This window comes from Callionymus lyra, chromosome 10 (genome assembly GCF_982586985.1).
Source record: "Callionymus lyra chromosome 10, fCalLyr1.hap1.1, whole genome shotgun sequence".
Lineage (NCBI taxonomy): Eukaryota > Metazoa > Chordata > Actinopteri > Syngnathiformes > Callionymidae > Callionymus > Callionymus lyra.
This window is the reverse complement of record NC_141827.1, coordinates 20,097,355-20,114,063: the sequence shown is the minus strand read 5'-3', so window position 1 is coordinate 20,114,063 and position 16,709 is coordinate 20,097,355. Positions and strand designations below refer to the sequence as shown.

Genomic DNA, 16,709 nt, shown 5'->3' with positions numbered 1-16,709 from the left:
AACATTTAATTTCCCTGCGTTTAAACAAATAACCTCATAGTTTCTTTATGGCCGTTTCTTAATTTCCGAAGAATCAGGTCTAAAGACTCTTTCACATTAGAATTAACATGGCAGAGAGATGTTCTACACAGACATTACAGTAAACCCTGTACACATTGTACGCACACAACACTGGTCAACTACTGGATCATAGTACATGGATATTAAGGCCCCTTGTTTGGCATTTAAATATTTTTATGGTAAAAAAAATGCCCAATGAATATTGCAAAAGCAATTTCTGTCCGGTGATATGTAAGAGAGCAATCAATAAAAATAGGAATTTACTCTCTTAAAGTAGCACTATGTAACATGTTTACATTATCTAGTATATTCTTTTCAAAATTAAACAATATTTTATGCTCTTTACAACGCAACTTTGCCCGGTCACCATGTGACCATCAAACTGCTCTGTGAAAGAGGAATGGAAATGGCTGTTTCATTCATTTCTTTTTGAAGCTTCCAGGAAGAGAAAATAAACACGACGAGATTGTTTCTTTCATTTTGTGAAAGTGAACATACGGCCTGTCGTGGTGGAGCCGATGAAGCATTTGTTTTCAACTGTTTTTTGAAGTGGATTGAGCCAGATTTTTTTTTCAGTCTTCTATTGTTCAAGGGACCATGGTTACACACAGTGTTTGTATTAAGAACATGTAATTAGATTAGTTAAAACAAAGGACATAAACTCATGAAAAAAAAAAAAAGATATTTTAGTCCCTCCCTGATGCGCCATTAATGATACGGTCAATTTTTTTGGGCCATATTCTTAAAAAATATCAGGAAGTGGTGTATAAAGCGCAATGTCAGAATATAGTGTGTGAGTGGATGTTAAAGACTTACACTTATCATAGTGTCACAAACATTATAATCCAGGGTGATTTGGCTATGTATATTACTAGTGTACAGTGTAAATTAAGATTACAACATGTCCCTTTGTACAACTCATCCATTGTGAATAGTGTGTTGGGGATTTTCATACAATGTTGAATTGGGGAAAAAGCATTTCCATGCAAATGTCAAATGCTAATCCTGCATTCTGGTAGAATGAATTCAACGTGTAGTTTACATTTTTATTCACAGTATTTCTTGAAGCTGGATTCTTTTAAATTGCGGATCAATTTTGTCTACTGGTCCGCTGCTTCTCTGAATTTGTGTTTCTCCTGTTGAGAGTAGCCCCTGCCCCTCTGAAATGTAATGGTTAATGTATTTGCCATCATGGAAGGTTTTAATATGAACTAAATCTCTGCATGTCCATCATGTAATTGACAGAAGAATAACAAAGAGGAAATACCTAAAAAGGTAAAAGACCAGTTGGTATTAGAATTATTGGAAATAAGCTTTTTGGAAATGCAGAAGTTAAACTGGATAAACATATTACCTTGTTTTATTTATGTCCCTTAATCCAAATATATTAGTCTATTTAACCCATTTCCATGCTTATGTTCTCGCAAATCGTTTTTCCATACCTGTGATCACATGCAGGAATACATTTTTTAACCGAATTCAGAGCAGCAAAAACATCAGAATAAAAGCTAGAAAAGCTTGAATGTTGGTTTTAAGAGACAGAACATAGGTTACTTTAGAAAACTTTAGACTCTAAAGGGTAAAACACCAAGATTATTCTGAGAACAAAAGATGTGGCAATTTAGCTGCATCTGGAACAAAAGTGAACCCACAAAAAATGAATCAGTCTAGCCTACAACTCTTAACACATCACAACACCAATCGTGTTTATTCAAACTTTCCCTCGACGTACGATCAGATGAGTAGTGTTTGTATGACCCGCAGGCAAAAGGCCCAGTCTCTGGGCAGATGTTGGGCCGACAGCTTGTTCCCATCCAGTCGAAGAATCTTCAACCAGGAAAAAGACAGAGGTCCCACTTCTCTACAGAAACTGGTCATGTTGAACTCTTGGGGGCAGAAAGGGTAAAAGTAAATAACATTTTCTGATGGATTAACTTTACACCGTCGAGTGTATAAAAATGCAGGCACACAAGTCTCAACTGGTTATTCTCTCGCACATTCAATGATCAGCTTTGGCGCCAAGCTGATAAATGCTTTCTAGAGCTGACACAGTGATGCAGAAAGAGCTAGAGTGGAAAGAGGAACAGTGTGTGCTTCTGGATAATCTGGCAGTTCAGCCTCAAATAACATCGCAGATGTTTTCATACCAATATTCTCTTTTCTTTGGCAAACAAAGCTCACTCCAAACTTAACCCTTATTCGGTCCAGCCTGTTTTTGTCTGTTTAGCCTTTCCTCTCTTCACTCCATTATTCCCCACTAACGCCGACTGGTCGCTGATCGACCAGAGATCCTTCTGGGCTCATATGTGGACCAGCTTTAAAAAATACACCACTCTCCTTTTTGGAAGATTTTTCTTGAACTGAGACGCAAATTCTATGCACATGGTGACAGTCACTTATCAGTATAAATGGAATCTCTGTGATTCCTGCTCACCTTGTATTGCGTTGGCTTCCAGATAGAGGTACTGCAGGCTGTTGGGGACAGTTGGAATGGTCATGAGTTGGTTGTAAGACAGGTCCAGTTCGATTAAGCTGGACGAGTTGAATGCCTGATGATGGATGTTCTCACTCTGCAGCCCGCAGTGACTCAGACGTAGGTATTTCAGGTTCGACAGACCACGGAAGTCGTCTTCAGACAGTGCATCGAGGGTATTGTTGGACAGGTAAAGCTGCTGCACGGAGAGAGGTAGACGTGAGGGGACGGAGGAGAACGAGTTGCCACTGATGTCCAGCAGGTTTAGATGAAGAAGACCTAAAAAGGGCGATACAAAGACAGGGGGTTTTCGTTTATGTTAATCCAGATCTGTAAGAACCTCAGTTCAGACATGCATGGAGGACTTTAAAGTGTATGTCAAGCTCTAGTCGCTACATTAACATGGACTTCAATTTATGCTTTTAACTCTGAAAGGGAATATATTACTCTGGAAATCATCCCAGTCCTTAGTCAACATGAAGGTAAGTACAAAAAGAGTGAAGTTTGAGTGAACTAACCCTTTAACTCAAGCACTAGAGATACCTCAAAAATTCTCAAACTGCTTACATTTTTACAGCATTTTATTTCAAATCAGTATTATTTATTATATTATTATCAGTTATCAAAAACAGTAGTCGAGTAAGCATTTGGAGACCTGTTCAAGAACGGACATAAGAGTCCTTTAACGTTTGGATGTCCTGGTAGATAAGAAGGTGAGCTAAAGGACAAAGATATTACCTTAACTTGGTTATCCATAATCTTATTGATTCCATGACTGAAATCAACACATGTAACCATGTCCCCTGCACACCGATCTGTATCCTTCCCAAAAGACAAGTTGAGAAACAAAGTGGAGAGTCTCAGAGTGGAAGCAATGGTACATCTCAACAGGAGAAGTTGGGGACAGAGGTTACTCAACACTAGTTCTATTCTCCTGGTATATTGGGTTCCTGGGTATCTCTGAAAAAATGGAGGAACTAGAGATGGAGAAAACATTGGCAATCCCATTGTAAGAAAAGGGGTGTTCGGTCCTTTTAACCTGCCTTAGAGTCTTGACCTATGGGTAGCAGGAGAAAGTTAAATGGATGGACCAAAATTGTTAGCAATAACATAATGTAGAAAGTAATAGTACAGGAAGCCACATTTGTAGGAATTTCCTGCGTCCCTGACCTTAAAGTAAATATTGAAACCGATAAAAGGAATTTAATAAAACCAATGCAACAAGGAAAAAAACGTTATATTTTGAATTAGTATCTTAGCATTTGAAGCTCTTTTGAAGTATCAATTGCTCTCTGTAGTGGGAGCTGTAGCACTTTGTTCTGTAGTGTTAGCAAGTTCTGAAACGCTACTGCCACCCGCTGGTATTGAGCATAGGGATTTTAATACTTCAAATGCTAAAAAGGTATATTTACTTCGATATTATTGGATACATCATAGCTGGAAATGGAGGAGATTGGCACTGTTTTGGTAATTTTCCAGTTTTAACACTCTTAGATGGCATGGTGAGTTGTATCCGACACAATATGATCGTATATGTATTTGAGTATGTATTCATGTAAATGCACTGTGGCACAGGCCATATTAAAACTATCGTAGCATGTGTAATAAAAGACGTATTCTCATCATAAATTTCATCAGTAGAAGTCGTTGTACTTGTTGCAGTAGCGGTCGTAGCCGTGGTGTTTGACTACCTTTCAACTCCCCCTCCGGGAGTGTTTTCAGCTTGTTCCCGTGTAGCAGCAGCAGGGTCAGCTTTGAAAGGTTCTGCAGAGCTCCAGGGCTGATGCTGCTGATCTGATTGTGGGCCAGTCGCAGCTGCACCAGTCCTCCCGGTAGACCACCGGGGATGGAGGTCAAGTTGTTGTGGTTAGCAAAGAGATAGCACAAATGGGTCAGGTTCTGAAGGGCGTCCTTGTCCAGCATGTTATTTTGCAGCTGGTTGTTGTCCAGTATGAGCCATCGGAGACCGGTGATGTTTCCCAGAGCTGAAGAGGTCAAGGAGGAGATGTTGTTTCCCTGCCAGGAATATGAAGATCACTGGTTCAACCCTCTACTAGAATCAATGTACCTTTACAATAAGAAGTGTCTCACCTGCATGAATATGTACTCGGTTCTCTCTGGCAACTGATCCGGGAGTTCTGTGAGAGCTCTGTCGTCGCAGTACAGAGCGGTGGGCCAGTGAATGGGACAGTCACACTGTTGAGGGCAGGGTTGGGGATTATTGGCCCTTAACCAGGCGGTGTCCATTCTACCCTGCAGGCTCATCACACTGGGCTCCCCAACTAGCCGGTTGATCCATAACGGAACGCCACCAAAGTCCACAATGGTGGTCTGGCCAATGTCCATCAGACACAGCAGAACCAGCGACAAGCACCAGACGTCCATGGACACGGTTGTTCTAGGGAAGATCCATTACATTAAGACTCATTAGTACATGATCTAGTCAGTCTCTTATTGTTCCTGGTGACACTCTGCTCATCGACAGGTGAATAAATACTAGTGATGGTCTGAAGAATCTTCTTTTAGCAGTGTCATGTTGTTTAGAGGTCAGTAGGTGGCGCCATCAGTTTAAAAATGATGTGATGTTTCAACAGTTGTTCAAAACCTAAAGCAGACACCGCCATCTAGTGGACTCTGAAAATAATGACACTGCTTCATTAAGCTTCATCAGACCATCACTAATAAAATACACCCTTGAGGACACATATTACAAACTCGTAGTCGGTGCAAATTTACCCTGAGAGAGACTGGGATCTGTTTTGCAAAAAAGCTTTATATATATATATATATATTTTATTTATTTTATTTTATCCCCTAACGTCATATGGACATACATTTTGGCTGGAAACTCCAAAAAGGAAAAGATTACTCTGAAAAAATTACATCAATCCCAACCCTTGGTTGACATCAGTATAATACATTTTTTATTTTTATTTTGGAGGAGCTATCCCTTAAAGCTATTTGGTCGTATTAATCTGGACACGACAATTTGAGCGAATGTTGAAAGAAAGTTCCTAACAGATGAAGAAGAAAACAATGTGCTAGCACAGGAATATAAGTAGGTTTAAGGGGTTGCCATCTGTCCATTGAAATATTGAAGTATTTCCCTTCAAGGTTCCCTTGAATGCCAGTTGTTTACGCATACAATAATCAACTTATAACAGTAGTGGGTGTGTTCAATTAAAAGCAGGAAAATACCCCACATTTCTGCTAGCACCGGAACTAGCTATCCATGTTTATCTACCCTTGTTGTTGACCGTACTCATAAAGAGCGGATCATTTAAGAGACCGAGATAATGATGAGAAGAATCTTAATAACGTGCGTTGTTCCTACTGTTTTCCTGATTGTGTTCATTACAAAAGAACGTTTTTTGGCAATAGTCCAGCAGTCATGGCTGTCGTAGATGTAAATATATCAAAATAGCGAAGAAATGTTAATCTTATAAACCTAATAAAAACGGTCTTTAAAGACACGTGGCATGAAAAGAGAGAGTCAAACGGCTATAACACGTACCTGGAAGAAGCGACTCAGCAGAGACAGTTTTGAATTTCCAGTGAAGCCGAAGTGAATGGCACTTTGTGTGTGTGTGTGTGTCTGTCTGTTTGTGTCAATGCGCATGTATGTGTGTTTTTTTTTTTTTTTAGAGACTAGTAATGTTTACCCTCGGTCTGATACATTCCTGTCTTCAAAAACTGCCCACATCCTACACCTCCCTCTTCCCCACACTCATCTGTCTTTCTCACCTTGTTGTTGAAGCCGTTTAATTCAGCGTCTGCTGAAAGGATGATTGCTTGTGTAGTAGAAATATGCTCAAAACACACAACAAACTAGCAGGAGATGCAGTGAATAAATCAAGGGCAGGTGTTGAAGACTCGTGGATTTGAAGAGGAAATGGAGAGAAATGCCGAGATTGAAAAGTGCATTGAAAGAGTGAGCATGTTTGCAAGTGTGAGATCTGCTCTAGCCACAAAGTACCTGGGGATCCGAGGAGACCATTCTGAGTGTGTGAGTCCATCAGTGTGTCTCACAACATGTGTCTATGCTCTGCATGAACCGAGGGAACTTGCAGCCAGCAGAGGAAAATGTTTCCAGATTATTATTTTTTTTTCACTGTTGGAGAAGAAGAGAACAAGCCTACAGTATTTGCGGAGGAAGTCGTGGCAATGGCGCCCTCCTGTAAAGCAACCAAGAACTACAGAAGATACATTTTGTTGTTAAATTACTTATTTTATTAACAATTTACTCCATTTGAAATCAACTGAGGAGTGCTTTAAAAAAAGGTATTATAAAATGCAAGTATGTTTCTTCTTTTCTTATATTTTGTGCCAGTAGTTTGTTTAAATGCTTCTTCTGCTGCTTAATATTAATGTGTATGCTTCACTAGTATGTCTGGAAAATTCAAATTATGCAATTGATGATTGATTTTTGTCCCCAGGGTGGGCTATTGAGCAACATTTAATTACATTGATTTATGTCTGATAATTGTTTTTACTCGTGATGGTCTGATGAAGCTTCATGAAGCCGTGTCATTATTTTCAGAGCCCACTAGATGGCGTCTCTGCACTATTTTTCATTTCTTTTGGACAACTGTGCCGTAGAACATCACATCCTTTTAAAACTGATGGTGCCACCTACTGACCTCTAAACAACATGACACTGCTCAAAGACCAAGTGACGAACTGAAATTGTGTAGAACACTGGTGATTTTCAAAAAAACATTGAAAGGTCAAATATTTAAGGACTACAATGTAGAATGACTGAAATTTGAAAGGATTTTGTTTTTTGTTTTCTTTGTGTTTTTCTTCTGCATTTTATAGTTGGTTATTTCCGAATTATTTCATGGATTGTAATGCAAAGGTTAGGATGAATAGGATAGGCATTAAGATAAGCTACTGCTTTAGGCTGCTTTAAAGTTTTTGTAATGTAACCAAAATAAATTATAATTTCATTTCATTTATTTCATTGCTTTAAATGAAATAAATAACTAAGTGATCTGTTTGAAACAAAGCAACAATCAAAATGATCTGCCATTGTGTGTCATTATTTATAATACAACACCACATTTGACAACAGTAGAATATATGTTCAATTTAATGTCCCTTTTGATGTTATTATTTTAATAATACAATATTTTAATCTGATTTAAACTACAATAGTCAACAGCAGGGGCCAGTGTTTTCTTCAGATCAAATAAGTCATCATTCGAAGCCACATTACATCGTTGATAATCTTATGACTGAAGTTTTGTGAGGCGATTTATCTGAGAGGTAAAAGAATGTAGATGTTAAAGGCAAAAAAACATCTGGGTGTAATTCCTGTGACTTCGTATGCCTGAACACGTGTGTTTAAACATCTGTTTTCTGTTGTGAAATGCTCCCCTTTTGCCCCAGGGTGCTGTGGTTCAAGTTACTTTCAAGCATTCTACCACTTGAGTTTGAACATGTCTGTTTAATAACTGCTTTATTTCTTTTTTTATTCTAATGCAACTTAATGGCGTCAGACGATGTTTAGAAAAGTGCTTAACAATTATCAACAGTTATTTATGAAGAGTTTATAAAGAATTGTGTTGTTGTTTATTCCCAGCAATGTAGTGTTAAGTGTCAGTAACAGCAGTCATTAGCTGAAGGTCAAAACGTTTTTTGGTGAGAGTTGGTGTAAAAAAAACTCGACTGGAAAAAGAGTTTTCGTGGCATTACATCATTTTCAATAAGTTCTCAACAGAGAACAAGAAGAACTGTGTTTGCATTAGACATTATCTGTTTTGTGTCTTTCTATCACATAAGTTCATGATGAAACCTTCAGAAAATTCCTGAAAACCAATGAATAAAAACAGATTTACGCTGTCGACAAACCAACAATCTAATGTGGGCAAATAAACCAAACAAACAAAAGAAAGTAATCTTAAGTTTATCAATGGGCTCAATGAGAATTCTTGTGAGGAGTTCATGGTCTCAGTGAAGAGTCACAGGCCTCTGATCTTCTGATCCCAGCTTAGTGCTGGTCATGACCCAGACAGGGGAGTAGACAGGCGAGGAAGGAGGACCCGTCCTTTGAAGTCACTTTCTGTAGAGAATCAATTGTCTCTCATGCTGAACAGCTCGTGTTGTCTCCTTTCTCTGTTCAGCGAAGAAGAGCGTGGTCAGATCCACTACATGTAAACAACTCGGTTTGTCCAAACGCATGAGTCGGGTCAATCATTGCCTTTGAAGGACATCATCAAAACGTTTAACCTCCTTATCTCACGTGAACAACAGGCCTTGTAAAATAAAAACCTTCCCAGACAATCATAAACTCTCTTTGCAAAACAAAATTATTCATTACAACTTCACAAGACACCAGACATGTTGACCCATCTTTCCAGGACGTGGTCTGGATTCAACCCTGGAGACGAACGTCCCACTGGGTGGAAGCCCCAGGGCTGACGCACTAGTTGGATTCTATGACTCGATTCACCTAATAGCTGCTCTTAGTCCAGCAACATGTACGGTAGAAGCTAAGGATGCTAAATCCTGACAGATTCTTCAAAGTGTTAGTGGACCCATGTGGTAATTTAATCAAAATGTAGTCATCAGTTATTTTTCCCATCATCAATATTTCTCAGGAAATTGTTTTTAAATCTCTCCTGAATTTTAAGAAAGAGCAATATAGACAGACAAGTAAATAAACTAACAAACTAACTAATACTTTGCAGAGAAAATAGTTCATATTAGTTGCTTATCTTAACTGTGGCTTTTTTGTACAGGATGGGAACTTTTATCTATATCTATAAAGGGCACATTTTCTCTGCTTCATTCAAAGTAAGGTTATAACCTAAATTAGAGCTGTAGCACAAATATAAAGTTAAATGTTTTCCAACGTTTTAGGCCTTCTTTTGGCCCTCTGCAACTTCCTTGACATTTTTCGTAATCTGTCGCAATCGACCGCAAAATGACGCTAGCGCACTTTCAAGTCCATGCAAGCATGGTAAATGGACAATAAAGATGAAAACTAAATATTTATCAGGGTTTGGTATCCTATAAAAATCCATGGGTACTTCAACTAGTTTGGTTATAAAACGAGGCTGGCAGACAGCAATATTGATACAGAAGCTGGTGGAGTGGGCAGACAGGAAGGGGCCCACATTAAGACCAGACAGACAGCAGGCTAAGAAGCTGCCGCACATGTTTTCATTTAACCCTTTACAAGATGTTTCCCCATTGCTAAGGAATGGTGGGGAGATTTATGCCCTGGTATGTTGTCATAGGTTTGTCATGTCTACAACTTTGGCCAAAATATTTGAGGGATATTTTCTCTTATTAAGTGTAAAAGTGTGTAGTGTTAAGAGTTTTACTTATTAAGTGTAATTTGTCATCTAGGAGGTGCCAGAAGCACAGCAGGGCACACGAGAGAATGACTGGATGCAGATGTGAACAATCCTTCGTGGCCATAGCATCACCCCTCACCGACAGCAGTGGAAAAGAGGCACAAAGTGAGGGTCATGCCCGAGTGCTGGAGGGGGTGGACAGAGCCGGAGTGGTCAAAGGAGGGGGGGGGCAGAATGGAAAGGAGTGTCGGGAGGGGATGGTGATTTTTACAAAGTCTTTGTCCCCACCAGTCCACAGCGCACTCTGACCAGGAGAGAGGGGACCAGGCGGTCTCGGATCAGGTATGTGTTTATGTGTAGTTGCATGTCCATCCGTCTCAGGTATTCTGCATGAAACTCCATTAGACAAGTGATGACTGAGTCAGAATGCTCTGGTGAGAGGACAGAGGAGAAAGTCATTACTGGACGGTCACCCTGGGTTTTCAAGGGGGCACCAGCGAGAGCCATTTACAAAGCTAGCATTCATGTTTCTACCTTTTTAAAAGTTGCCCTTTGCATTCCTGTTGGGGCTAGGCCTCCAAGAATTTGACTCATCAGGCACTTGGAATTTGGTGGCCACAAACTTGGATATTTTGTACCTTTAAAGGGCACCTTTAAATTGGGTTAAGGTTTTTGAAAGTTATTTTAACATATATCTAATTCTAAAATGTAAATAAAGCCAAAAAAAAGAAGTATTTATTGAGAGGAATTAATTAAGGATTGTCAATCGGAATTGTGCAAATGGGCACCTTAGTCACAGGCCAAACAAAAATATAATTTATATATAAAACAAACACACCTTTTTTGTAGGTAATAGAATTAGATTAACGTGTCACAAGTTATTTTCCATTATTATATTATATATATCATGTTAAATCGTCTCGTTCTTCAAATTATTCTTCCTACCTGCAAATTTCTAAATTCATTTTTCAGGCACTTGTGGACTACAAAGACAACTTGGCAGGCTAGATTTGGCCACTGAGCCTTGAGTTTGGCACATTAAAAAAAAAAGGCAATCATCTGTTATTCGGATAGATCAGCCTGCTCTTTCGATATGCCTAACTTTTATTTTGTTTATTAATGTTTGTAAATTGAAGTCAATTTTAAACATTCAAACTGCATATTATGACTTAAAACTCCATTCTGTGTATTTATATTTACATTTTTCTCATCATGATCTTTCTTCTTTCCCTCGTAGATGGTAGAAGAGGTCCGTGTGATTGTAAAGATGCGTCTGGTGATTCTCTTATCAGCTCTGCTTCCCCTCGCCCTCTCCAATGGCCGCGATCCGCTGGCGTGGCTCTACGGTCAGCGGACTCAAAGCTACTACATGGGAGCCCTCCAGGCACTACCCAAGTACGAGTGCCCCGAGGAGTGTGACTGCCCGCCGACCTATCCCATCGCAATGTTCTGTGATGGGCGGGGCTTGACGACCATGCCAGACGTGCCTTCCCACGTCAAGTACTTGTATCTTCAAAACAACGCCATCACGTCGGTGCCTGAGTCGACTCTGGCCAACGCCACGAGTCTGGTGTGGCTGATGATGCACCACAACAAAGTCACATCAGAGGGACTTAGCCTGAAGGTAGAAGAAAACATTGGCATTTATTAATTATCAGTTTTCATGTTTGACCCTTATATCACAATCGACTAGTTTTACTTTATATCTGTAAAATGATGTATATAAAACGGTATTACATGATAAGAAACTCACAAATAAGCGAATGTCGACCCTGCTGTAACCAACTTTATTAACGAGCACTTCCAAAAAATGGTCTCACCCCCTCTCATATAACTCAGCTGCATCCAGTAAGTTGTATCTGACCACCAGCATTCCAGGTACTTTTTTTCAATGCACCGATCAGAAGGTTTCTTTTTAAATAATGAGCAAATGTACAGTAGAATTTCTTAAAATCTTTTCTTTTTGTATTTACAAATTTGAATCCTCATTACAGACTTTTCGGAAGTTGGAAGCTCTGGACCGCTTGTACCTGCAACACAATAACCTCACCAGCATCCCCGGCAACCTCCCGCGTTCTATTCGTGACTTAAGACTCGACCACAACAAGATTGAGAAGGTAAAACGTAGATCATGCTTTTTGTTTCAATGGATTTGGCTCAGTTTATAGTGCTGGTCTCTTAAAGCCACTGTTGCCTAGGTAACAGGAGCAGATCTTGAGGGAATGGATAACCTCACTGTCCTGTATCTCCATAACAACGCCATCACGGATATGAGTGCTCCGCTCAACGCGCTAACGTCTCTCACTCTGCTGGACATCAGCAACAACCAGTTGACCAAGGTACATCTCAGATATTTAAAGATTCACAGGCTCATTTTTTTTTGCTAAGTGTGCATATGAATGTCAGTTAACATACTCTATCTTGAAGTATTTTGATGTTATTTTCTAACCAAGGGTTCTTTTATTATGAATTGTTTTTGGTGACAGGTCATAGAATTGTCTGAGGTGCATAGTCGAGCCCTTTCACACAACTTCCCTGGGCAAGGTTTGCTAAAAACATCACACGAAAAACAGGATTTGGCCCAGACTACTGTAGCACTGGAGCAGCAGGGGTGTGATATTCAGCCTGAGGCAACCCAAGAAGATTCAGGAAAAGGGTGGAACTGGTGGAAATAATCGGCAGTGAGGAAACAAGTTGTATAACCAGTATGCGGTTAAAATAAACAAGATAAAATAAGAATAGGAAAAAAAACGCCTTGACAAAACACCCAAATTCTGTTTGTTAAAGGAGAAGAACTTTTCATAGAGGATTGTTTAACCACCTTTGTCACACTTGGACGTGGATCAAGAATCCACTGGCAGTTTATTTTTAAACTTTTATTTGACTGACTTTGATAATGTTTTGATTGCCCTCTTTTACTGCCGTGCTCCGGGTCTAGGTTATGTGTGTTATATTTTTTTGGGTGAACAATGTTTCTTTTTCTTTTTTACAAAAAAACATTCTCTTACATATAGATGTTAGATATTTGCAGGGGTACAGTGGGGGTGTCATGAACTCAGGCCTTTCTAGGAGTTGCGCTGTAGCGTGGAATTGGCTTTGCTTTGAGGGATAGAAGAGGACAGTTGGTCCCCACTGCAGCATCATGGATTATACAGTTGCGGCGTGATACCATACAGTGATTGGGGGGAAGATCCTGCTCGGCACTGTAGATGTTTATGTTGCAGAAACTAAATTATCACTTTTGACCGACTTGGATATTGGTTTTGAATTGAATCTTAACATGTAAATTGACTATGTTAGACACGTTTAAGTTTGTCATAGTCAATCTGATCATTGGTCTCTTGTCTTTATAGACTTTATTTTTATTTATTTATAGGATTTTAATTGTTCATATTTAATATTGCACAACTTTGCCCAAGCCCAAATCCTAATTGGTGCAGCACTTTAATGACAATGGAAATACATTCTGATTCTGATACTGAGATGACTTGATAATCCAGTTTATAGCATATCTTAACCCTTGTTTTATCTCAGGGTCAAGGTGACCCGAAGCCCGAAAACATGGTATCCTTTGGGTTGTCTTCTGGGTCAAGGTGAAGTACATAGTTATGTAGTGGTGGAGTTCATATATCAAAATATGGAAAACACAAACACATTTGTTCTGGGGCCTTCGGGTCACCTTGACCCTGAGATAAGACAAGGGTTAAATTCTACACACGATACAGAATGGTCAATCAAAGCTAGTAAAGGAAGTGGAAAATGTTCATCTACTGCAAAACAAGACAAATTTAGAAGGGTAACTAATATCGGTGGTTATTAAAGGTCTTTAAAGGTAAGAGCTTCATGTCCATTCTCTACATTTCCAAATCCAAGGTTCCGAAGTCTCTACCTGGACACCTGCACCAGCTGTACGTGGAGTCAAACGCCATTGACTCTCTACCCGAAGGTTTCCTTGGAGGGTTCTCCCAGCTGCAGTACGTGAGAATGGCCCACAACCGGCTGACGGACAAGGGGATCCCCTCCAACACGTTTAACGTCACGGGCCTGGTGGAGCTGGATCTGAGCTTCAACAAGCTGGAGAGAATCCCTCAAGTCAGCTCCACGCTGGAGCACCTTTACCTGCAAGCCAACCAGATCAAAGGTCAGCTGGACCTCACAAGTTATTTAGATGTCATAAACCGGCTAATATATAATCTAATGGAACAAGAACGCAGGACAGTCATTTGAAACATTCATTTTATATAATAAAACACAGAGTGTTATACAAATCAAAACTGAATTCTACATAAAAACCGATACAGTACCTAAATTCCACAAAATAATTGGTCAATAGCTGTGATAAAGAAACATAAAAAAAAAAATCACAGCATCAATAGAAAAACCAATAGTTTATAAGTGAGCAGTTTCAAGTTGCACTTATAGTTTAAGAGTATAAAATAAAAAATAAAGTTGTCTGTCCTAACGTCTCTGAAGTTTCAACACTTGCTATTCTAACACTAAAGTCACCTCCACCTTTTCCACCCTGGCTGCACTCTCTTCCTCACCTCCTGCTCTGAAGTGTACGTAACAAAAATCTATCCATGTCTGATGGAGTCTCAAGAAGCTTCTTTGTCCTTCAGAGTTCACCCTCGGGAGCTTCTGCACGGCCGTGGATGTGACCAACTTCTCCAACCTGCGCAACCTTCGTCTCGATGGGAACGAAATCAGCCTTGAGGACATCCCGACTGACTCGTCTCTTTGTCTGAGAAGGGCCGAAATCGAGGTCTAATCCTGCACTCGACAAACACTGCAAATATTCAAAGTGTCCTTTTAAACACGAGCTTGTCCTTTGATCTGCGGAGGGAAATGAGGTTATAGGATCCACACGACTAGACCTCGGTGCCAATCCCTTTGCTTTATCAATAACGGACAGAGACATAGTTTTAAGAATAGTGTAGTATGTTTAACATCTAAGAGCAGTTGACAAAACCCTTTTTTTAATGGGTTTAGCTTTAATTTTTTGTTCAAAAGAAAATATTCTTTTTTCCAAATTTGCGGTACCAACTGTTTAACCTCAAACAGTTTCAAACATGAAGTATCATTTTTAAAATATATATATGTTATGTAATATGAAGATGAAACTCACTCACTATTTTTGAAGAGTGATATTGACAAACAGATGTCTCGGTGCTTTAAACTTGATGAAATATTTCCACATAGATTTATGTACATTCTCAATAAAGTTTAACGACTTCAAAAGAACATCGCTGTTTGTTTTTATTTGATCCATTGACATATAAGTGCAAAGCACCGGTTCTTTTTACTGTCTCGATATCTTTGTTTGTCCTTAGGAGTGGTTTGTGAACCTTGAGAAGGAAGTGGCTGTAATTGTACAATGAAAACGCACTGACACAGTTTAAGTTCAAAACAACCAGTCGAGGGAACGGAACCACTTTTTTTCACGTGTGCTCGTGTTTGTCAGATTTGAAAGATTATCTTAAATATCGGGGGCTTAAAGATAAACCCTTGAATCACCACCTAATGCCATGTTAGCATTTTTAGATTTTTCTCTTTTGTTACGAGTTCAAGCCGTCAAACCAGTCGTGTCACCGCGATAGTGATTACGGGTCACACATGCTGATTCTGTAAACTTGTCATCGACCTCAATCAGCACCTTCAGATCTATGGTGAAGACCGAGACATCAGTCATGTTTGACACACTGTAATAGCTGGACTCCAGGAGAGCACACCTTCTAAATAAAGCATCTTATTTCTTTCTCGCATTGTTCTCTGCTGTGTAAACGCTCTGAGGCTTCAAAAAAACATGATGTCATAAACCCACGACTCTAACCGAACAACAATAAACAGTAGAAGATGTGTAACATAGTACAAAAGTAAACTAGAGGGAGTTAAAAATACTAATTAAACTTTTATTTTGTAATATGTAATCTGACCGCGTTTGGCTAAACAAAGTAATGGCTGTCTACAGGATACATTTTTCCCTCAAAAAATAATAATAAAAAACATTTCATATTTTATTAATCAAGGAAGTTGTAAAACAGTTTTATAATTCTCAAGAACTTTCTTTTAAACCAGGAAGAGAGTGTTTATTCCATATCTGAAATACCACGAAAAAAAAAAAGAATCAGAAAGGTTATATTGAAATATAAATTAAGGAATTATTGAAATGTGATCACTATAATACGTGTATTTATTTATTTTATTTTATTTTATTTTATTTTATTTTTTTGGGAAATACAAGTGTAGTACATTATTGAATAGTTTTTTGGCATTCAATGATAGGTAAACCAGGAGGATGTTTAATAAAAGATTGGGTATTAATATTTGTGTATTCTTGTGAACACAGCCATGGAAAAGCATTTGATTATTGTGTGATTATGTGACTATGGATAGAGAAAACGAAAGCGATGATTCTAGTTAGCGCTTGTTCAGCAACTACTGTTGACCTTTTTGGAAATATTAAAATAATTTTTCCTTCAATAGTCAAATGTAGTTGTTATTTAGCTCATCTTGGTCTTGAATAAACCTTTTACCTGTTTGTGATGTTTACTTTTCTTCTCTTAACTGGAGGGTTAGTACTGACAAAAGAACAATATTAGCTCTGTGATTTAAGTATTTAAGTTTTATAGTGATCAGCGAGTGTTTTGTGCAAGTTTATTCATTGACAAAAGACAACTTTAAAAGTGGTTGGAAGATATGACAAACTATTAACTGAACCAGTAGCTTTATAATAACATTTTAAGAACTTATTGACGTGAGATTCATGAATAAAGTCAATTATAAAATGTGGAAAATAGCATATTATTGAATTATTCTTCCAACAACATGCAACTTGTGATGCTTAATATCAAACCATTATTATTCCTCTTATA

At 38.8% G+C, this 16,709-nt stretch overlaps 2 protein-coding genes across 2 annotated transcripts; one reads left to right on the top strand and one right to left on the bottom strand.

Moving 5' to 3' along the window:
* Positions 1 to 1,402: 1,402 nt before the first annotated feature.
* Positions 1,403 to 6,278, bottom strand: LOC148070908 (lumican). Its single transcript, XM_087800590.1, has 5 exons — positions 6,048 to 6,278; positions 4,625 to 4,931; positions 4,225 to 4,549; positions 2,495 to 2,812; positions 1,403 to 1,946 (listed from the first exon to the last, which is right to left on the bottom strand). Exons 2-5 carry the CDS (start codon positions 4,916 to 4,918, stop codon positions 1,795 to 1,797), a joined length of 1,089 nt encoding a protein of 362 aa, XP_087656716.1. The 5' UTR covers positions 4,919 to 4,931; positions 6,048 to 6,278; the 3' UTR covers positions 1,403 to 1,794.
* Positions 6,279 to 10,060: 3,782 nt separating this feature from the next.
* On the top strand, positions 10,061 to 15,054 carry fmoda (fibromodulin a). Its single transcript, XM_087800555.1, has 6 exons — positions 10,061 to 10,179; positions 11,075 to 11,461; positions 11,832 to 11,954; positions 12,036 to 12,176; positions 13,711 to 13,978; positions 14,457 to 15,054. The coding sequence occupies exons 2-6, from the start codon at positions 11,075 to 11,077 to the stop codon at positions 14,603 to 14,605; spliced, it is 1,068 nt and encodes a 355-aa protein (XP_087656681.1). The 5' UTR covers positions 10,061 to 10,179; the 3' UTR covers positions 14,606 to 15,054.
* The last annotated feature ends 1,655 nt before the right edge of the window (positions 15,055 to 16,709 follow it).